This window comes from Octopus bimaculoides, chromosome 2, assembly GCF_046866305.1.
Source record: "Octopus bimaculoides isolate indiv1 chromosome 2, ASM4686630v1, whole genome shotgun sequence".
Taxonomy (NCBI): domain Eukaryota; kingdom Metazoa; phylum Mollusca; class Cephalopoda; order Octopoda; family Octopodidae; genus Octopus; species Octopus bimaculoides.
In genome coordinates, this window is record NC_142929.1 from 64,511,890 (window position 1) to 64,536,112 (window position 24,223).

A 24,223-nucleotide genomic window follows, 5' to 3' on the forward strand; every position below is an offset into this window, starting at 1 on the left:
TGTGTGCGTGTGTGCACGCGTGTATGTCTCTAATAGTAGTAAACTTGTTTACCGTTTTTCCAAACTCATATAACTTTTTAATCACTTGATTTAATATTATATTTTTACTTTGTTTTATTTCCTTTTTAACATACTTGGTTTTCTTTTCCCTATTTTTTCTCCATAAACTAGATACAGAAGCTTGACAATGGAAGAGAAGGCTCAAAAACTCATCGAATTTCTTCGAAATGAATGCATTAAACGGGGCTGTACATCAGGTATTAAAGGTCTGGGTCTCATTTTCCGATCAATGGACATCGATTTTTCTAAAAGATTATGCTTCGATGAACTGAAACTCGGTATCCAGAGATATGGAATTGAGATTAGCGATTCTGATCTACTTATACTCTTCAATGCCATAGATATAGACAATAATAAAACTATTGATTTTGGTGAATTCATGCATAAGTTACGCCCACCACTGACAGGAATTCGCCTGGCTGTTGTCAAAGAAGCATTTCAAAAATTAGATGTTAATAATGACACTGTAATTGCTGTGGACGATCTCAAAGGTAAGAAGCAAAACACTTTGTTTATTATGTTATTTATATCGTAATGTTTTGTATTGACGCGGCCCTCGTGGAGAAGTACAGAAATTATTTTGTTCTGAGTTTTAAGTCCCATCGAGATCGTGTTTGCTTTCAGGATCGATTTAATCGATTATATCCAACCTTAAGCCTTGTACCTATGTTAGAAAATGTTGGCGGCGGAACCGTTTGAATATCAGACAAAATGCTTCGTGATATTTAATTGCGGCCCTTTATGATCTGAGTTCAAAACCTGCCCAGGTCACCTGAAACTTACATCCTTCAGAGATCGCTAAAATAAACTCCGGAGATCGATTTAATCGACTAACAGTCATTTTTACGTATATGGGGCACCAGGCCAGTCAGAAATTGTTATGTTAATGCTCATGGACTAATTGCCATGCGGTATTTTCTTCTTTGTAAATATTGTATAGTTTTTGTATTTAGCTATTGTTTATATTGTACAAAGGCATAATAACTCTTAATAAATTGTATTAGAAATGTATATAATCTAATGTACGTATCTAGGCACGGTAACCACAATTAGTCATAAACGCATACAGTCGGGCGATAAAGACTAAATGGGCATAACATTTTAATTGTCATCAGCACACATATACATACATACATACATACATACATAGTACGTTCATACACATAAGCATATACACACATACACGCACAAATGCACACTTACACAGTGCGTGTGTGTGTGCGTGTGCGTGTGTGTGTGTGCGCGCGCGCGTGCGCGCTCTGAACGTTTACAAAAGTTATCGCCAACTAGCTTTGATTGAACGTCAATATACATAAACGAATACTTGCGGTGCTTGTAAACATATACACGCATACATACATGCATGCATGCATGCCTACATACATATATACATACATACATACATACATACGTACGTACATACATACATACATACATACATACATACATACATGCATACATACATGCATACATACATGTACGCATAAAATTCAATATCCAATTCGGTAAATAGCTAATACGTATTTTGATGTTACACGGGCACAATTTCTGCTTGCCTTTCACTTTCAATTTAACATTGACTTAAACGACGCACCGTGAATTCCATCCTCAAATATTGTCATGAACACAAAATGATTTGAGCCATTCGCCCAGTGTCCTTATTGAGTGATGAGTGTGCTCGTTTTCTTCGGATAAATCAATTACTTTTTTGAGATATGTTTTATTTCACATGAATGTAAGTGTATAAATTAGTAATATATGTACGCATATAAATTAGTGCGCTTATGTGTGCGTGTGCACACACACACACGTCTATGTGTGTGTGTGTGTGTGTGTGTGTGTGTGTGTGTGTGTGTGTGTGTGCGTGTGTGTGTGTGCGTGTGTGTGTTTGAACACAGTTATATAAAAGATATATCTACCGTGTGATGTATATAATAATGTCGATGCTACAGCCCACTCAGACAATTCTCATAAATGTAATTACGTAAATACACAAAATCATTTGCCTTTGGTATTTGGCTTAATTTTCAAAGAATTGTCATAGCCGAATGATTAAAAAGTTGGCTTCGCAACCACGTGGTCTTGGGCACTATCCCACTGCGTGGTATCTCGGGAAAATGCCATTATCTATAGCCTCGGCTTGACCCATAATTTTCTGAGTGAAACTAGGTAAATGGACTCTGTAAAGAACCCGACGGGTGGATTTTTCAGTAAATCAAAAGGGTACAGCCTGTCGGTGCAATACTCGACCACTTACACATTAATTCGGATGCAAGTAATTCATATCACCGAACAAATGGATCCGCCTCGTCGAACGACGGTGGTCCACAACTTTAAAACAGCAATAATGAATGCAGGATTTATGTGTGTATGTCTGTGTGTGTATCATGCGTGTGAGTATGCTTCTGTAAGTATGTGTGAGTCTATATGATACACACATACACACACATACACACAAACACACACATACACACAAACACACACATACACACAAACACACACATACACACACACACAAACAACTTTGCTTTGTGTCTGAACATATAGAGCCTCTGTGTGTGTGTGTGTGTGTGTGTGTGTGTGTGTGTGTGTGTGTGTGTGTGTGTGTGTGTGTGTGTGTGTGTGTGTGTGAGATATAAACTCACACATACTTATACACTCACACGCGTAACACACACACAGACATACATATATATATAAATGTGTGTGTAGCTTTGTGTATATACATATGTATATATTGGTACTTATTTTATCGACCCTGAAAGGATGAAAGGTAAAGTTTACCTCGGTGGAATTTGAACTCAGAACATAAAGACAAATGAAATACCGCTAAGCATTTCACCCAGAGTGCTTAACGTTTCTACCAGCTCTGCCATTGGAAAGATTAATAATATATTTAATTTCAATATAAAAAAATTATTATAATTGTAAGCTCACTGCCTTAATAATAATAATAATAATAAGTATAATAATAATAATAATAATAATAATAATTGTTGTGTCGACGCCCCCAGGCGAAGAAGTAGGGTCTCCCAAGACATATAAATAGAGGTAGTCTGGCCGTGGTAGGAGTGTTGAGTAGCAGTCGAGTAGCAGTTGTGTAGCGGTTGAGTAGAGATCATCCGAAGGTGCTAGATAGCAGTAGCTTGAGACATAACAATAATAATAATAATAATAATAATAACAACAACAACAACAATAATAATACTAATAAGCCTTTCTACTGGAGGCACAAGGCCTCAAATTTGTGAGGAGGGGACTAGTCGATTCCGGTGTTTCACTGGTACTTAATTTATCGACCCCGAAAGGAATAAAGGTAAAGTTGATCTCGGCGGAATTTGAACTCAGAATGTAACGACGGGCAAAATACCGCTAAGCATTTCGTCCGGCGTGTTAACGATTCTGCCAGCTCACCAATAATAGTAATCTTTTCTACTATAGGTGCAAGGCTTGAAATTTGTAGGTAGGAGGCTAGTCGATTACATCGACCCTAGTACATGAATGGTACTGTATTTTATCGACCCTGAAATGAGGAAAGGCAAGGTTGACCTTGTCGGGATTTGAACACAGTACGTAAGGGCTGGAAGAAATATCGCTAAGCATTTTATCCGATGTGCTAACGATTGTGCTAGCTCTAATAATGACATGGCCTTTTGTTGGAAGCTTTTTAATGACTCTCTGCCATGAATATTAATTCATGCTACGTCCCTAGTATATGCGTGTGCGTGTGTGTGTGTGTGTGTGTGTATGTGTGTGTGTGCGTGTGTAACTATACATACATACATGCATGCATACATACATACATACATACATACATACATACATACATACATACATACATACCCAGAATCTCTGGCACCGACACAATGACATCCATATCAACGCGTTGACGTGGTAAATGAGCAGTGCTGCCAACATATTGAGAAAAGTTATTAGGCGTTGGTTAGGCAAAGCAAAGAGCTACTAAATTTGGTTGGGTGTTCGTTCACTTTATATCACTCATTGTTGTATACTATATATATATTGTACTGGAGGTTACTTCTAGCTAACTTAAGCTTCTACTATTTATATCCGGCTTCCTGTTTTGTGCGTAACGATTATAATACAAAAATAAACCCCGCGTAGCAGCAGCAGCAGCGGCGACAACAGCAGCAATATCAGAAAAACAGTCTGTTCTCACCTCTACATACTACCATTTGAATGGCACTGTATAGGAAATCAATGGACATGTACAACAGTATTAATGTAGTAGAAACTGTAGGAGCACTGGAATAACTTCCCTTATATTATATAATCCCTTTATTTTCTTTTATTTACTTTAAGAGATCACGTCCAGTCAGTGTTGATCTTACATTCCCTTCCTCTGGGATTGATAAAGAAATGTGTTTGTCATATACTGAGATTGATTCAAGTCATCTGTACTTATAAAGAGAACCTCTAAGAGTTAGTGAAGTTCATCAGTACATCGGCCTAGGGGTAGAAGAGCCAAGGTGAGACCCGTGACTATCTGCCAAACCCACTTACCTAAAACAAAACAAAAAAATATGTTCGTATAACGAATTTTCATTCATTTGAGAGACTATTCACATTACGAGTGAATATTAATGTCTCCTATATACCAGAAGCGACAAATCCCATCTAGACATGTGTGTACGCACCATTGATGAAGCTCAAAAAGCCGAAATGCGTTTGACGTTCTCGCTAGTCGTTGCTTGGACGATTTTCATCTCTCACTGCAAAATGTATATTGTATTTTTAAACACAGCACGTCCATAATAGATATCATCTCTGGACGAATACCGCAGTGTCTTGTCTTTCAACGATGTATTTACATTAAGTATGATATATAGATGGCCATAAAAAATACCTACAAATCACTTGGATTTTGAGAGAAACCTTTCCTTCTTTCCTGGAGGTAGGAAGCTGTCGTTTTCCTTTTAGTTAAATGCTTTTCTGGAGGCTCTGTCTATACATTACAAATTGCTTTATTCCTACCAAGGTGACAAAATCAGTTCGAAAATATTGCAGTAATGAACTTGAAATTTTGAAGTATAAACTAATAATATAGATTATTAATAAAGGTAAAAAAAAAAAAAAAGAACAGCGAAGTAGAAAACTCGTTAACATGTTAGAAATACGTTGTGGCATTTGTCCCGGCTCTTTACATTCTGAGTACTAATCCTATCGCAATAAACTGTGCTTTTCATCCTTCTGGGGTCAATAAATTTAAGTATCTGTCAAGTACTGGAGTTGATGGTATCGACTAAACCTCTTTCCAAAAAGAATTGTTAATTTTGTACTATACTTTGTACTATACTCCGAAGCAATTAATTTTATATAAAATAATTCAAACTCTCTACTACATCATCGAGAGAGCCTTTCCACGGTTGACTGACTTGATGAAAATAGTAACCAAATCTCCTTCGAACTGTGCCCTATTGTCTTTAAGCAGACAAGACACATTGGATAATGTAGTACTAGAAACTCCTAAAAAGAACGGAATGACAACGACATGAATCCCTCTGATAACAACTATGTCATCAAGATTCACTCGGGGTTAAACACTAACGCTGCGCAACACTACAGAATACTGAATTAGACTTTACTAAACGAGACAATATAGGAGCCTCTACATACTCGCATGAGCTGCTAGAAATAAGAGAAATATGAGACCGGCTAGAAATAAATGAATAAGAGATGAGTTGGCCACGGCTGGGACACCTTTGATCAGGTTGACCTAGTGCTAAACAACACTAGCGAACAAAACAAAGACAAAACCGCTTGGTTGTTGCTTGATCTAACAGAAAGAAAAGATGATCACCTCTAGAACGCTTTTTATCATGTGTCTGCTTGGTCAAGGAGTCAACCCGGTGCCAAGCAATAACAAAACTTCACTCAACTACTGTGTATGATATTACATATAAACTGAAACTGTTGAGCAATTTGTAGTAGTCTTGTCACTTTATGCTAAGTATTTAAATATTGCTGATGTCACCTTTACCTTTTCCCTTTCAAAGCATTGTAAAATACCTTCATCACTTAGCTTTAAATATAGGATCCACTCCTAAAACTTTGGATTAGCTGACATTATTGGAGTTATCAACCCAACTTATTGTTTTTAGATCTTAAACATGCTTAGAGGGATTATTTTTTTCAACCCATTATATTACTTGTGTAAACCTTTACCGTATGTGTATTTCGCATTCAGAGAATTTAGGTGTGACTCTCCATATCTCTATATTTTCTAAATGCTGAGAAATGTGGACTTATATGGGCAGGGTGTTTTTAGATTCATAGATAAGCATCTTCCACCCCTACATTAATATAGAAAACTCTTTAACAGACCTGCAATGAGGATCCCTTTCAGATGTACACATAATATAAAAGTCTTAGTTAATGGTCCCAAACAGGTAATGACACATGCCCACTTAGCGAACAGTGTTATGAGGAAGTTGTGTACGAAGCGGATGTAGTGTCCAAAGACTCCAGTGTCACGATGCAAGGGCAGCGATATGTTGAAGAAAGAGAAGGTCCTCTTTCAAGATCCAGAGCAATATACTTGTTGAAGGAAAAAGTTGCATTGTATGAGATAAACTTAAGGATGCTTGAAAATCTCTAGTATTATTTTAAGAGCCGTAGAAGGTGAAAACTTTGGCAGGAAAGTGGATGATACTGAAGAATTTTATCCACCACGAGATCTTTCTGATCACCAAAAGGGAATTTTTTACGCTCTGACTTCATGAGCGTAAATGCATCTTCAATGCATTTTAACTGGTCAAATCCCACCAAGCAGAAAAAACTGTGTGTTATCGTCTAATGAATTTTCTTCCCTTATTGCATACGCGGTTGTCTTTTATAGTTCATTTTTTTCATTTTCTACTCATTTCGTACTCTCTAGTGATCTCCTCCTCACACTCTTTACTTTCTTTCGTTTTCACTCTATCCTTGTGTCTATATCCAGCTCCTTTAATCTCATATACGTGTGCTTACACCACCACAAGTTACCTTATTTTTTACTTAGCCGTTCTGCTTTTCAATAAAACTGTTCAAACCAACACAAGGAATAAAATTCCGAAAGCTTATAATTTATCGGGTTTCTCCTTCAAGTTTTGCTGAGACCAAGATATTTGGTTTTATAATCGAAGTTCCGTTTGGCCGGATGTAAACATTAGTATCTTTGGTGCGAAGGACCCCAGGTTGCGTTTGTATGTGTGTGTGTGTGTGTGTGTGTGTGTGTGTGTGTGTGTGTGTGTGTGTGTGTGTGTGTGTAAAGCTGCTGCTAGGGTGTGAAGTAAAAACAAGTATGCCGAGATTAACATTTGTTTGAAGGAGTTAACTCCTCGATATTCTATAGCTTTATTTTTCCGTGTCCTTAATACTTAGATGCTCTTAAATTGCTGACTCATCTTATCATTTAGATTTTCAGTTATGGAACATTACGAGGGTCGGTTGAGAAAATCATAGGCTAACCAAGATACTCTCATGGAATGTGACCAAATAAGGTTTATTTTTCAACATAGTCACCCTTGCGGTCCACACACTTCTTCCATCGGTGTAGCAGTGCTTGGATCCCATTGGTGAAGAAGCTTTCATCATGTTGGTCAAAAACGCCATCAACAGCAGATATGACGTCATCATGATTGCGTTACTGGTTCCCAGTAAAATGATTTTTCATGTTGAGGAATAGATGATAGTTAGTTGGGGCCAAATCGGGAGAATATGGAGGTTGGTCAACCAGTTCAAAATCACAGTTACGCACAGCAGCCATTGAAATCAAGGACATCTGTACTGGAGTATTGTCCTGGTGAACCAAGACCCCTTTTCGTCAGTTTTCCTGAAAGCTTGGAAACTTTTCGTAACTGCTTCAGCAAGATGGCATAATACTCTCCATCGATGTTGCGGTCCTTTCGCATCTCATAAAACTGAGGCCATTACCTTCCCTGCAGATGAAACAACCTTGGCCTTCTTTGGGGCAAGTGAGGAGGGGTGTTTCTACTGTATTTATTGTCTGTTTGTCTCTAGCTCAAAGTGATGAAGCCAACACTCATCCTGGGTTAGAAAACGTTCAAGGAAACCAGATGGATCTGCCTGAAATAATTTCAGATTTTCCCATGATGTGATCACCCTGGTGTGCTTTTGATCAGGTATCAGAAGACGTGGTACCCACTGAGCAGAAAACTTCGTTATGCCAAGTTCATTGTGCATAATGTTTTCAATTCATTCAGGGGATATACTAAAGGCATTGGCTATTTAATTCACAGTCAATCATGTATCCTCCATCACTATGTGATGAAGACAATCTTTTCCTCTGTAGTGGCAGTTGCAGGACGTTCGGACCTTGGGTCATCTTCAAGATTCTCTCTTCTGCTCCTAAATTCAGTTACCCACTTTTGCATTGTTGATAAAGATGGAGCGTCATCCCCTAATGTAGCAACCATGTCAGAATGAATGTCGTTGGGGGCTGAGCCCTTTTTCTGCAAGTACTTGCAGGACGTTCTTTGAACAGTCAGATGTCAATTTACATGGAAAGAAAGAATGCAGTTATTAATAAGAAGTGTTGAAATTAATGCATGCAAGATTTCACAGCTTTAGTATCATCCCTTCATAATCAGCCTATGAACTTTTCAGCCCACCATCGTACTTTGACTTCAATCTCTACCAAAGTTCACAGCTTTTCATTCTATTTGGATGGAAGCGTCAGCGGTGTATGAAGGTTCGACTTAAGTGACTAAATTCCTCCTCTACACATTGGTTTTCTGAATATTATAAAAGATCTTCATTAAATTTGCATAAATGTCAGAAAGCCTATTCTCTGCAATTGGAGTTTGAATCCTGCGAGAGGTCAATAAAATAAGAACCAGAAAAACACTAGGATCAGTCGCCTAAGCTTATTTCAGTTGATTTTAAATGAATGGCCTTCAGTTAATTTGAGAAATCATTGCTAAAATTCGGTTAAAATAGTGTCACAGTCATTTCCATTACACCTGCTGTTACAACAGCTGTTGTTACAACATTGATAGATAGATGAGTCTCTGATATCCTTTCACAGCCCACATATATTCATTATAATCGATAGTGTATAGCAATGGTTAGGTTTGCCTTTCTCAGTCAAGATAGTAAGTACAATATACACATACAACATGCATCCAAAGGAAGGTCATTCGATCAAAGATTCACACGTCATCACACCACAATTTTTTCTCTCATTTTCTTTTGCATTCAAAACATGTATTTATTCATAATATCTCGAGCGAGTCAATACAAGAAGAGCGACTAATGTGTCAGTATTTCAAAAGCCTTAAATTGTCTTCAGTAAATTAGAAGATACATACTATAAGAAGATAGAGAAAAAGACTTATGTTATGATGTTATTCATAATTATCCTATCTTGGTTATCAAGAGGTAAACTATATAGATGCAGGAGTGACTGTGTGGTAAGTAGCTTGCTTACCAACGACATGGTTCTGGGTTTAGTCCCACAGCGTGGTACCTTGGGCAAGTGTCTTCTACTATAGCCTCGGGCCGACCAAAGCCTTGTGAGTAAATTTGGTAGACGGAAACTGAAAGAAGCCCGTTGTATATGTGTGTGTGTGTGTGTGTGTGTGTGTGTGTGTGTGTGTGTGTGTGTGTGTGTGTGTGTGTGTGTTTGTGTGTCTGTGTTTTACTTCCCCACCATCGCTTGACAACCGATGTTGGTGCGTTTAAGTCCCCGTAACTTAGCGGTTCGACAAAAAGAGACTAGGCTTCCAAAGAATAAGTCCTGGGGTCGATTTCTTCGACTAAAGGCGGTGCTCTAGCATGGCCGCAGTCAAACGACTGAAACAAACTATTTTGAAGTAATCTTCCTTTCTACTATAAGCACAATGCCTGAAAATTTGGGGGAGGAACTGGTTGATTTCATCAACCTCAGTGCTTTATTGGTACTTATTTCATTGACCCCGAAAGGATGAAAGATAACGTCGACCTCTGCGGAATTTGAACTCATCACGTAAAAACGAACTAAATACCACTAAGAACTTTGTGTGGCTTGCGAACGATTCTGCCAGCTAGCCGCCTTATTTTGAGGTAATATTAAAAGTAATTGCAACAGGAAAAGCACATAATTCCATTTTACGACACCTTCAGTGAGGGAAATTTGATACAGGGAAACTTTCTGTATCTGTGCCAGTTGGTCAAAGTGTGAGCCACGCAGAAATATAACTTCGTTCGGGTAACACATAGGTGGAACTTGTCTTTCGTTTCCTACACGATCGATAAAATGAATATTATACAAACTAGATATAATCTAAACCAAATAGCTTTTATGAGATGATGGAAACCGATAAAACAAACAATAGGCTTGCATAGATACATGTACATAATGAACACTGACATACATGTATGCTTATTTGCATGCGTTTTTGTGTGCGCGTGCGAAGGTGTATGTATATATGCACATTTATATGTATGTGTGTGTAAAGCATTTACGAGCAAGTCCTCAGAATTAAAAAAGATAATAGACGGCTGTTGCACCACATATACGTCGGATAACTACCGAACCGATTAGGCAACAGAGATTGATGTTAAATAAATACGGGGTGGGCCAAAAGTCACACACAAAACATTTGACATTTTATTTATATTACGTTACTTTCATTATTGAGTGAGAGAGCAGCGCATGCCATCAAAGTGACACAGGGGTACAAATATATGAAGCCTAATATACCCATCATGGCTACCTGTCTGATAAGGGTACACCAACTAAATTATGGCTGGGAGATAACAGTTTACTCAAAGTAGCCACTCTCAACTTCCTCCACGGCCTCAAGACGACACCAGAACTTGGTTCATGCGTTCCTCGCATGCGTTCCACCTTGATCTTGCTCGGCCTTGGTGTTGTGGGTACATAGTAACCTATGGGATTACAATCTGGGGAGTTAGGAGGCCAGAAACTGGGGCTAGTTAAATCGTAGAAATTCTTTTGACAGCCACTTCTGACTCTTTTTGGAGTTATTGCAAGGAGTCGAATCCTGCTGCCATACATATGGCCCTCCAGTAGTAACCACTCTAGCCATGGATTGACCACTGTCTCCAGCAGCTTTACATAGTCGTCTGAATTGCGCCTAAGGCCCTGTTCAAAGATGTGGTGTTGAACTCCGGCGTGCGGATGCAGTCAGAACGCTGCTGTGTCTCTTTCTGCTGGTCACGTAGTCTCGTAGTTTCCGTTGCAACAGTCCTTGTCACGTCTTAAACCTTTACAACATTCACATTCAAATGTCGACATTTTGATACCCGGTGCAAACCATAATGGTATAAGTACCTCTTTTCCACTGTTTTTATTTTCGAAGTTATTTCGTGTTAAAGTTGTCGTATTTCGGTAATTTCAACCAATCAATGACGTGTATTCAGCTGAATAAAATTACTGCTGTCGTTTGTCAACAACAACTTCCGGGGGTGTATATTTCGTTGTCACTGTTATTTATGACATATTCCATCTCAGTTACGTTCGTATGAATAAACGAGTGTATCTGAAGCACGTTTACTTCAAGACACCACCATAATCGTTCGTGCATTTCTACTGCTTTTAGGGTTTTTTTCCTGTTTTTCAGCTACTATTTTCGGAAAGACTTCCTCCCGTCCCCCACCCCATTTTCTCGCAAATTATTGTTTTTCTTTATTATTTTTTTGCCAAAAACCCAGCTTTTGGGATACGGAGATTTCGGAAAATTGCCAAAAATCGGAATTTTGAAATTTTTTGTCCTCCCCCCCTGCCCCCCCTCCAATTTCTTCATTTTTTTCACTTTTTCCATAACCCTAACCCTAAAACCCAAGCCCTAACCCTAAAACCCCAACCCTAACCCTAACCCTAAGTAGAAAATTTTTTTTTAAGCAAAAACCAGTACAAACGCACGAACGATGTCATAAATAACAGTGACAAACGAAATATACACCACCGATAGTTGTTGTCAAACAACAGCAGTAATTTTATTCAGCTGAATACACGTCATTGATTGGTTGAAATTACCGAAATACGACAACTTTAACACGAAATAACTTCGAAAATAGAAACTTATCTCAACAACGCTTAGAGTAAAAGATGTTCTATATGACACATTCTACCAGTAAACGAAATTTCAAAGTGTTTGGTTAAAGAGAATTAATTAATCGAGTTTCCCATCAAAAGGAAAAGATCCTAAGATATATTTATATTCACCGTAAACTTGGCCATTTTTTTTTTTTTTTTTACTCCAGCAAATGCTTGAAATAAGGTTTAAGTCTATACGTGTCTCATAAGTTGATAACCGACTTTATGGACAAAATATAGATTAACAAGAATCCGGAATGTAAATATACTATATGTTGAAATAATAGAGGTCATAAGACTTCATTGGAACACTTGCATCAGTAGCATTCAATATATCTGCTAAAAATTATCTGCGTAATTTAGTTTTGAGCTCTGATTTCAAACCTCATTGGGAATGACTTCTACTGATAAAATACGTATCAGCCCACTATCACAGTTGATATTAACAATTATAACCTCCCACTAAAATTTGAAACTGTGTACCTATATTTGAAATCAATACATTTCAGTTTAGTGGCGTTCCAGTCACTTGTTTATGAAGCATCAGCTGTTATATTAATATCTTATATTTTAAATTATCAATATTACTGTCTATATGTCGGCTGCAAGCTGGCAGAATCGTTACCGCACCAAACAAGCAGCTTGGCGGCATTTTTTCCGTGCTTACCTTCTGAGTTCAAATGTCGCCGATGGTTGATTTTTGCCTCTCATAGCTTCGGGGTCGATGAAATAAGTACCAGTTGAGCACTAGAGGTCGATGTGATTGATTTACCACTACCCCCGAAATTGCTGGTCTTGTGCAAAAAATTTGGAACCAGTATTACAGTCTATACGTGAAGGTTGCAGAATAGATAAAATGACTTCACGCTAATGGTCTCGCAACAGATGATTTTGGACTTATTTCTGAATTAATTTTCCATCTTTGTCTTTCATCACTCTGAAATGAATAAAGTAACTAATTATCCGCTGGGAATTAACTTTACACAATCCCAAATTAAATTTTAAAATATTCCTTTCTACTCTAGGCACAAGACCCGAAATTTATGGTGGGGGCAGTCGATTAGATCGACCCCAGTACGCAACAGGTACTTAATTTATCGACCCCGGAAGGATGAAAGGCGAAGTCGACCTCGGCGGAATTTAAACTCAGAACGTAAAGACAGATAAAATATCGCTAAGCATTTCGCTCGGAGTGCTAACGATTCTACCAGCTCTACCATTGGAAAGATTAATTATATATTTAATTTCAATATAAAAAATAATTATAATTGTGAGGACTTCACTGAAACATATATTCCTTTACGTTGTATTGTACCATATGTTTATCATCTTGTTGTATTGATACAGGAGCATTTGGCATGTTGGCTGGTGCCTAGCTTAAAATGTCGACATTTATACTGAAATTTAAGGTAACTGACTTAGCTTGCTTTTACTATGATATGCTAAGGAAAAGGAAACGAATTAGGGTATAGTATGCCAACTGATAGGAAAATAAAAACAAACCTAACAGGATGTGCTATTCCTTACTCTATAATTTTCAAGTTAACACATGTTTGCACCAGTTTGCACTGGAACTATACTTTTGACTACCTTCTGCTTGTATTCGAAATGGTAATCGGATAATATATTTTAGTTGATTTTTTTTTTCTAATGTATTATTGATTTTAGTTGGGGGTGAACCATTTTGCAAATGTATAGATACGTTAACCACGAGATAAAGTTAAGTAAAATTCCCCAAATTATTCTATATGATGTGCGTATCATATTACCATAATTCTTAGCATTTATTTGTAATAAACGACTGTTTTATAGTAACTGTTGTTCTCAAATTCCTAAAATAAAAATGCATAAAAATTATGGCTAGTTAATTCTTTCGTTTCCGATCCGGCGCTAAACGTGAGTTCGTGTAATCTATTTATATAAAAGAGAGTGTGTGTGTGAGCGTGTGCATGTGTGTGTGTGTGTGTGTGTGTGTGTGTGTGTGTGTGTGTGTGTGTGTGTGTGTGTGTGTGTATTCCTTATGCATTCGAAAACTGAGTTGCCGATTTTGACGTATGGAGCGTCAAAAGATTCAGTAATCTTTCGGCAATTAAATAAACTTTATTTTCATTTACATATTTTCTACGTTATCTCAAAAACCAGCTTTAGTTATTTGAAAGACATTGCTCTACAACGACCCGGTTTCATGAGAAAGTGAAAATAGTTTTACGCTTTCAATTTGAACCAAAATTACAAAGTGCTGCATTACGAGAGTGACGATGTGTGAATAATGAAAGTAATGCTTCTCCGAATTAGTTACACCTGTACTATAATTAATAAAGAAAGCTGCTTATCATCTACCTATATACATTGGGTCATCCCATAAGTAATGCGAGTTTTTCAATTGCATGAACTAAAAGTCGGAGGGGGACGGGATAAACTACCTGCATGAACTTGCTATAAAAGCTGGTTGTAATTTTACCTTGTCCTTATTCTTACTGCAAGTCGTATTTTTTTGTTTTTTTAATGTGTATTGAGTTGTATTGAAGTGTTGATTTTTGTGCTGCTTTGCAGTGGTTTACCGGTTGTGCTTTCTCTCTGTTTCAAGAGAAAGCGACGGTTAATGAAAAAATGTTCTATTCGGACCTTAGCGGGTCGGAATTGTGCACTTCAGAGGAGGAATTAGTAAAGGCTGTAAACAGAATAGACATGTGTCTTGGGAAAAAAAGAGCTTAGCTGAGGTAACGGAGTTAAAAAGGAATGAAATGGACTTGTCTAAAATGGAAGAGCATCAAAAAATGGCACATAAAGTAGGTGGTGACGTGAAGTTGCCGCCTTCACTGAAAGTTATGGAGGACATGATGAAGAGAACCATTGTGTATAAAGTTTATTCAATGGAACAGAAAAAGGTAGACCAAATAGAAGCCGAAACAATTGAGAAGGCGTTGTGCATGGTATCTAAGGGTATGGTGTTTTTGGCAAGAGGAAGCAAATATGGGACGGTGGTGGTCCAGTGAATAAAGTAGTCCTTCTACCCATATGTCTTGGAAGGAGGACATCCAAGATCAGGGTAGAGGGAATCTTGCCAGACATAGATGTGGCTTGGGTTGTCCTCCTTGGAAGTGAGGATGAAGTGGCCGTCCTCCAGGCCGCAGAAACGGAGGAAGTGATGTGGAAAGGAAAAACATTAGAACTTATTGTTCAGGCTGAAGTAGAATCCCTGGAAGATTTGACGGAGACGGTGACCGTAGGAGACATAATCTTGAAATTGTGGGTGGAGGGCAGACTCTCTCGCTGTTTTAAATGTGGCCAAAAGGGCCACATTAAAGGACACTCCCCTCTTCAGAAGCATAGTCTGGGAAAAGTGGATAAAGAGTCGAAGAAGCAAGAGGAGGTACAAATGGAAGAATGGAAAAAGGAAGAATTATGGTCAGTGGCAGAGGGAAGAACGAAAAAGAGAAAGAAAGGACAGTGTGATGTGGAGCCCCAAGCCATCCCTACCCCACCCATAACCTCTCAGACCTACCCTCTCTCCACAGACACCAAACCCATTCATTCCCTTCACGATGTAAAAAAAAAAGAGAAAAACAGACATCACAAGATACACAAAATTCCACACCCCGTGAAAATAGCTACACGTGTGTGTTAACAGAGGATGTAGTCGAGGAACTAATAAATAAGGTAACAAGGTGGAAGACAGCAAACTTTGTGGATGTGGAGGGATATATTGATGTTGTAGGTTGGCACATGTGAGTGCTGGCGTCTCAGAGTCTGAAGGAAGTGATTGCAAAATATAAAAAAGGTTATAAGTATTGGAAGACTTATGTGAACCTGAACGGTAAAAGTAGGATATGAATGGAACTGAGAGAAAAATTCGGATTGGACGTTTTGAAGGACTCGGGATTCAGAAGGAAGTAAGCGTTGCTGCTTGAGGTGGGGCAAGCAGCTCATTTTCATGTTTCCTTTTCATGTATCATTCATGTTACCATATTTTTAATTTAATTTTTTTTTTCATGTTATGTGTCCCTACATGTTTTTGTGTTGTCCCCTCTATGTTGGCCCCTTGTGGGTGATTAAAAATTCCTTATTCTTAGTGCAAGTTTTGAAGAGTACAGTTCGATCTTTTCAAATGGAAAATTCAACCCACCTGCAACATTTTTGAATTTTAATTAAAAAATCTTTGATTCCTAACGAAACATTCGGAGTGTCAACGCAATAGGCTCGCTTCAAACGGTACTACCTACAATTGAAACATGATTTCAAACAGAGATGGTGCATACACCCGAAGTGTTCAATTTACTGCGTGTCACCTTCTGCCAAGTAAAAAATTACCTGTCGCATATCGACCAGTGTCCTTTAACATGATGCAGATCCTGAAACTGTTTATCTAATGTGCATTTAAAGAATTCTACTGGACCTGTATAAGCATAATGATTTCTTAAATATTTATATAGAACATATCATTTTTCTCAGTACTGTGACATACTACATTTCAATTTGTCATTGTTTTAGATTTTACGAGAAAATAAGGTAGAGCTACTGCTTTTGAAATAGCAGTGGTTTTACTTTGAGAGAAAATTATAATGAACATTGTGGCATTGTTATACACAAATGTGATCCAGGTTTGCAGTGAATTAACCATCTGAATTACGACCCATTGCACTTCGTCCTCTTTTCATTGAGAGAGAAAAGGGTGCGACATGGCGCTCATGGAATATCAAATACAACAACAATCCAAACTAAGTCTTTTTTTTTTAGTCTTGGTGGAGAAAAAATATTTCAACTAAACACATTGAGTTATGAAGCACATTGAAATAAATCAATTCTCGCTGTTACATCTACAGGGTTGGTTCATTTTTTTTGCATCATTTTTCTATAGCTCATTCACCTTTCCATAATGCTCTAACAGTGATTCTGTTTGCAGCACTGGATTTAAATGCAAGCTAGAGAGATTAATTAGTTTCATCTGTTGAAAGGAAGCACCACAAGCATTTTGGAATGTTTGAGAAGCTGTTGATTTGATGGTTAAGAATCTGGAGTTGCTATGCGATTTTCTACAAAACCTTTTTCTTAAAGAAAGCTAGCAGGAGAGCTATTATGAACATATTTATGACTATTCTTCATTCTGGAGCAGAATAGCAAAATCAAACCTGCCATGAATACAATTGGATGACTCTGATGGCAAGATTGATCTTCCAAATTGTGTTGAGGCTATATCAAATTACAATGAAATAATAAATCAAGTTTTTGACAGCCCATTGAATACTATAAAATTCACAGGTCGAGCAATACGAGCCACTACAAATGTTGATTCTAGAAATAAGGAAATCATCAACATATTTCATAGAGAAATGTCATAAAATTACTGATTCCTAATAAAAAAAATTTAAAGTTATCCAATGGCATTTTTTAAAAAAACTATCTTTGGTAGGGGAAGCCTTGAAAAGGACGCTTGGTGTTAAATACTGTTTCGAAAACTAATTGACGTTACAATGGAATAAAATGCGTAAACATGATAGAGGACAACAATATCTAAGAATGTATCTCAGAATAAAAGAAAACATGTCAATGCGACGCGAAAACTATTAACCTTTACGCGATTGACACGATTACCGATTCCAGTCAATAAATTTTTAATGCCAATCATTAAGTAAAATACGTTGATTCTTCCCAACCGATCTATTTACGCATAGAAAATTACACAGTGGCTCGCAAAAGTTTACAAGCACAGTCAAAAATCCAAGTTTACAGATACTGAGTTAATGCAGGTTAATGAAATTTCCACCATTTATGAAGTTTTTTGTACTAAATTCAATGCAACAGTCATAATTACATAATAATGAACAGAAACAATTTTATACGGAAAACGTTGAAATTCAAAACTCAAAAGCTTACAACACATTTGTACAGTCAAATCAGTATTTAGTTGCATAACTCTTGTTGATGATGAGAGCTTGCGGGTGCTTTGAATAGTTTCCTAAATACGTTTTGCATGTGGTGGAGATTATTTTTCCCCATTCTTAAATTCTTTTCAGTTCTTGTAAATTACGAGGGTTTCTTTTTTGAATTCTTTTTTTCAATTCTTTCCACAAATTTTCGATTCCAGAATATTAATCCCATTTGTTTTCAGCCAATTCTTAGTCAGTTTTGCCGTGTGTTTTGAATCGATACCCTGTTGAAAGGCCCATGGTATTGATACAAGTAGCTAACATTTTATAGAAACCAATTGATATGTATATTCAAAAGGACTATGGAAGGTCAGACTGATATACCACATTGACATGCTACAGCAAGGACAAATCTTGTTGCCAAAAAGGAAATCACTGAGATGACAGGAAACTACAAACCCCCTTCCTTGCCTAAACATTATGTACAAATTGTACGCAAGCTGCCTCAACCAATTCCTCCAGGACCATTGTGATTCGAATAACATTGTGACTGATGAACCGGCTGGTGGAAAGAAGGGGGTGTTGGGATGTACCGAACAACTTTTAATAAACAAAGCTGTACTGTCTGAAGTAAGAAAACAACGTAGAAAACTTGTGACAGTATGGCTTGACTATAGGAAGGCATTCGACTCTACCTTTCATTCATGGGTGCTGATGGGCCCACATCTGGCAAAAGTAACAACTACCTTAATTGCTGCTATAGAGAGACTCACAAAGACATGGACGACTATTCTAATCCTTACAACTGAGAACAGAATAATTGTTTCTAATAGTATAGGCATTACAAAGAGAATATTCCAAGGAGATAGTCTTTCTGTACTTCTTTTCATTTTGGCACTGAATCCATTATCGTTCCTACTTCAGAAAACAAATGGTTACATGCTAGAATCTTCAACTGCCAGAAATATCAATGTAACTCATAATTTATTTGTAGACAACCTGAAAATTTATGCCAAAAGTGTTAACAATGCCATAAAACAGCTGGAATTAATAACAACATTTTAAGCTGATATTGGCATGGAATTTGGTCAAAAGCAATGTTCATATTTGGTTATAGAACAAAGAGACTCAGTCCTCCAAACCTAAAACCTATGCATCAACGGTCTCTGTATCCCCCCCATTCCACACAAAAAATGTTACAAGTACCTAGGCATAGACGAAACTGTTTCATATGAAGGCACTGTGAATAAAGATAGAGTGATCCGAGAATATTACACCGCACTTAAGAAAATATAGCAGTCGGAACTCTCCTCTTGCAACAAAACAATATCCCACAATGCATTTGCAGTACCAGTGCTGATCGCAACATTCGGGATACCTGATTGGTCTGTAGAGGAAATCCACTCCATAGATATTAAAAACTCGCAAAATCCTGACAGTAACTGGGAACTTCCACAGAAACAGTGATGTTGACAGGCTCTACCTAAGAAGAAATAAAGGTGGTAGAAGCCTGAGATCAGTGCAGACGGCCTTTGAATGCTGTATGGTATCATTCAGGCAGCATCTGCTAAACAACAGCAGCAAAAATAAATATATCAATGGAGTACTGAAAAGTGAAGTGAGCAATATTGTACGAGTTGGCAGTGAGCTCCTCAAGAAGCACTCTCTCCTTGATGATCTCCTATACAGCCCCAAAACAGCTGGGCTCTCTTACCTCAGAGAAGACCTGGATGAAAAGACTATGCATGAGTATGTTTCCCGGAAGCTTGAAGAAGACAACAAAATTGACACGAAATGCAGCCTCTCTTGCACACAAGGCCACTACATCACATCACACTTTGAGGGCTATGCGTTTGCGATCCAGGAACAGGAGATTGCCATAAAGTACCTGGTGAACAAGAGAGACAGTGACGCACTTGTAAACCCAAGGTGCAACCGCATGTGTAGGCTATGTCATGATTCTGTGGAAGGCGTCACGCATGTGATTAGCAGCTTTCCTAAAATGTCGTCACGGTATTACCTCCCTATGCAGCACGATGTTGTTGCTAAAACAAGTTACAATGCCATCCGCAAAAAAGGCTGTCCTGAAATAAATTTAGTAAATACCTCTGTTATGGAACACATTCATATCTGTTATGGAATACATTCATAAACACCAACTCGAGGAATACTGGTGGAATATTGCCATCAAAACTTCTGTCAAATGTTAACATAACAGGCTAGATATTGTTGTTTGGGACAGAGGGGCAAAGGTATGTACAATCATAGAGGTCAGCTGCCCTGCAAATATAAATATCTCTTTGAAAATCAAAGAAAAAGAGGATATCTATGGGCAACTGCTTCGAAACCTCCAGTTTCTATATCCAGACTATGAATTCATATTCATACCAATAATAATTGGAGCCCTAGGTTTTGTTAGTAAATGCTTAAAGGAGAATCTGGATAAACTGGGATTTTCAGAAAGAGAAATCTACCAATTCATTCGTTTATTACAAGTGCAATCTGTGAGTGGAACAGTAAAAATATGCAAGACTTTTCTCAAGTTTCAAATGTGAATTTGTGCGTTAACTATATCTCAAAGATGGAGTCATATCTTTGTGGGAAACCGGCTCCTTCCTTAGTGGAAGATTTATAATAATTAAAAAATAGAAAAGACATACATACATGCATACATACATACATACATACATACATACATACATACATGATGGTTGTCTACACCTTATGCAGAGTTTGACCACCTTCTGTACCTACACCTTAGCACCATCATGGCATCTGATAAGGCTTTTTAAACCAGACAATGTTCTGAAAAGACACCCACATAGATTGCACATTCGATTTGGACTACCAAGATAAGCTCTGATCTTTGTGGATCTTAAAATGTCTTTTGAGGCCTCCGTTACGTTTGCAAACCTTCTGGCATACACTGTATTCAAATGTGTACACAGACATATAGGCAGAATAGTTGGTGGAGGTTCGTTTTCCATGGGTTCGCAAATGAGATTTGAGCCCAGCAAAAGAAAGGCATGGTCTGTCACAAAGGTCTTTGTTATTCACCTTCTCGATCATAACATTCTTCCTTAGATCTCTTTTGAGTCTTACATGCGTTATCCTGGCCTCTTCAAATGCTTTCACTCCACTCCAGACTTTTGTTCGCCATCCAACTCGATCCTAAGCAAAAGTTTCTATATCTTCTAGATCCATTCCAAGTGACTTCATAGTAGTCCTTATGTCGTCCTTAAACATTTTTTTAGGTTTAAGCTGATAGTGTTCCCCCTCTGCAAGCTCACCATAAAACAGCTGTTTCGGCATGCGTTCATCCGCCATTCGAACAATATGACCACACCATCTCATTTGGTTCCTTAAAATCATAGCTTTAATTGAGGTGATGCCTGTAGATGCAAGGACATCTGTGTTTGGAATAAAAGAACTCCATTTAGTGTTTAAAATGCGATGAAGGCATTTTTGGTGGAATTGTTCTAACAATTTAAAATGCCTTTCATAATAAGTCCATGTTTCACAAGAATACAACAGGGATGGTAAGACAAATTATTTGTAAAGAGCCATACATACATACATACATACATACATACATACATACATACATACATACATACATACATACATGCATACGTACATACATAACACCGAAGATATCACCCACACCATAAGCAGTTGTCCGAAAATGTCATCACGGTATTATCCACCGATGAGACGTGATGTAGCTAGGACACTCTATAATGAAATACGTCGGAAGGATAATCCCGAGGACAAAGAAATAAGAACCCACAGTAAGGTAGAAGCATTAGCCACTCATAATAAAAGAAGTACTGGTGGAATGTCCCAGTGAAGACCTCAATGAAATGTGAGCACAACAGACCTGATTTGGGATAGAGAAGAGAAACTGTGCATAGCTGTGAAAATTAGCTGCCCAGTGGATGTTAACATAGATCAGTGGAAAAAAGAGTACGACGCTGAACTATTGAGAAATCTGCCGTTACTCTATCCAGGTTACAAGTTCAGGTTTATACTTGTAATTATTGGGGCATTGGGATATGTAACACACTGTCAAAATACCAATCTTGAGAAATTAGGCTTCTCAAAACCAGAAAGGAGAAAGTTAATTCGGAGACTGCAGATCTAATCCATCACTGGAACTGTAAAAAATTTTTAAACTTTCCAGAATACATGCATAAAGCAAAACATACAAATCTGCACACATACATACATACATACATACATACATACATACATACATACGCAAACACACACATACATGCATGCATGCATGCATACATACATACATTCATACATACATACATGCATGCATGCATGCATGCATGCATACATACATACATACATACATACATACATACATACGCAAACACACACATACATGCATGCATGCATGCATACATACATACATGCATACATACATACATACATACATGCATACATACATGCATACATACATACATACATACATACATACATACCACAACGCCAATATTCTCTCTGGCATAGGAACGGAGTTCGATCACAATAAGTGTTCATTTTTGGCAGTAAAACGATAAAATATTGTTAAACAGACAAAGAATGTGGAAATCAATGGCCTATCTCCCTTATCACCAGTGATGGATGTTACAAATACTCCGGAATATTGCATACATTGGTGTTGTTAGTAATACTAAAAGTGACAAAAGAACAAACTTAAGAAAGTATGCAAGTCAGAGTTGTCTGCATTCAGTAAGACCATATCCCGCAATATTTTCTGAATGCCAGTGCTAGTGCCAACATTTGGGATATTACACTGAACATTTGAAGATATCTGCAGCGTGGACATCAAGATCAGAAAGGTAGTAACAACTATTGTTAAGTTCCATATCATCAGTGATATTGACAGGACCTTATTTTAAGCAGAGAAAAGGGAGCAGAGGAACAAAGACAGTCCAGACAGTTTTTGAGTGCTACATCGATTCACTTAGACTTGATCTACTGGACAGGAAGTAAAGAACTTATCACATCACATATATGGTTAACTAATAGTAATAGTATCATGAAATTTAGCGAAGAGCTCCTGAACAGGTACTCTGAGCAAACAGCTATCTATGTGAACTAAGACTGGTGGGACTGGCATACTTAAACAGATTTGAGAGAGAAATTCTCATATTTTCAACAAAAAGTTATGCATGAGTATATATCACGCAAGCTTGTGAATACCATCTGTAACATTGACAGGAGTAATAACCTTTTCTGGGTTTGTGAGACACATTGCATCTCACCTATAGAGTTAAGCCTTTGCTTTCCACGGACATGCAATAGCTACTAAATAGCTACTGATTAACAAGAGAGATACAATAGCTACTGATTGACACAAGAGATAAGGATATCTCTAAACCTTCGCATTTTAATAGAAAATATCGATTCTGTCATACCAATGGGGAAGATATCGCTTATCTCAACAGAAGCTGTACAAAAATTTCACATGATACTACCTTTCTAAGAGACACAACACTCTCACTAAAACTATCTAAACGGCTAATTGTAGAAAGTATTGTCCTGATAGCTATACGAAAGGTATACCAGAATGTACCCTCACCTTTAAAAATAAAGAAAACCGGTAGAACATTCCAATAAAAAGAACAACCCAGTCTAATTATAACAGGACAGATATCCTTCTATAAGGCAGGGTGCAAAGATCATGATGTTATGGAGATCAACTGCCCGGTAGGTGTGAATATTTGTTAATAGACTGAAAGAACAGTCGGTAAAAGATAACGTCTGATACACGATATAAAGGAAATATAAGTGATCTTACCTTGAGCATAACTACAAATGTATACCCCGCTGAGTTTGTTGCCTCATAACTTCCAGAAAAAAATAGATACTTTCTTACGAAACTTTCAATAAATAATCGCTTAGATCCTGTAAATTGAGTGTATGTAAAGATTTGTTGAAAAAATTTTTTCCGAGGGGTTGGGGAGAGGAATTTTGAAAAATCCACATGGCCCGACATTTTCCCCTTCATAACTTTCAGGAAAAGGAGTATTTTTTAATGAAATTTTATACAAATGCCTTTCAAACGGTGTAGATTACGATTACAAAGAAATTTTTAGGCAAAATCTTTTCTAAGGGGGCATGGGGAGGAGTTTCTGGAAAATGGTGTTTCGGATCAGACGGCCTACATAAGATGGAATTTCTCCGTTTTGGCGTGGATTTTTTCCAATTTCTT

The 24,223-nt window shown here is 37.6% G+C and overlaps 2 protein-coding genes and 1 pseudogene across 11 annotated transcripts in view; 1 reads left to right on the top strand and 2 right to left on the bottom strand.

The window, feature by feature from the left end:
- LOC149137092 (histone-lysine N-methyltransferase SETMAR-like) overlaps positions 1 to 4,055 on the bottom strand; it is a 7,209-nt gene extending 3,154 nt beyond the window's left edge. Inside the window, exon 1 of the mRNA XM_089346569.1 lies at positions 3,904 to 4,055. Coding sequence (XP_089202695.1) covers positions 3,904 to 3,937 — 34 coding nt within the window. The 5' untranslated portion in view covers positions 3,938 to 4,055. The remainder of the gene's footprint in view (positions 1 to 3,903) is intronic.
- The window catches only part of LOC106872623 (calcyphosin-like protein), a 29,746-nt gene that overhangs the window by 960 nt on the left and 4,563 nt on the right, over positions 1 to 24,223 (top strand). For 7 of the 10 annotated variants that reach the window (XR_008266971.2, XR_016239313.1, XR_016239376.1 and 4 more), the window contains exon 2: positions 172 to 551. Coding sequence is in view for 5 of the 10 variants with exons in the window: in XM_014919677.3 (XP_014775163.1) it covers positions 188 to 551 (364 nt within the window). In the remaining 5 variants the exon portion in view is untranslated. The remainder of the gene's footprint in view (positions 1 to 171; positions 552 to 24,223) is intronic. The other 3 variants (XR_016239364.1, XM_014919678.3, XM_089346568.1) reach the window with 1 other exon arrangement.
- Positions 7,975 to 11,323, bottom strand: LOC149137093 (protein GVQW3-like; annotated as a pseudogene).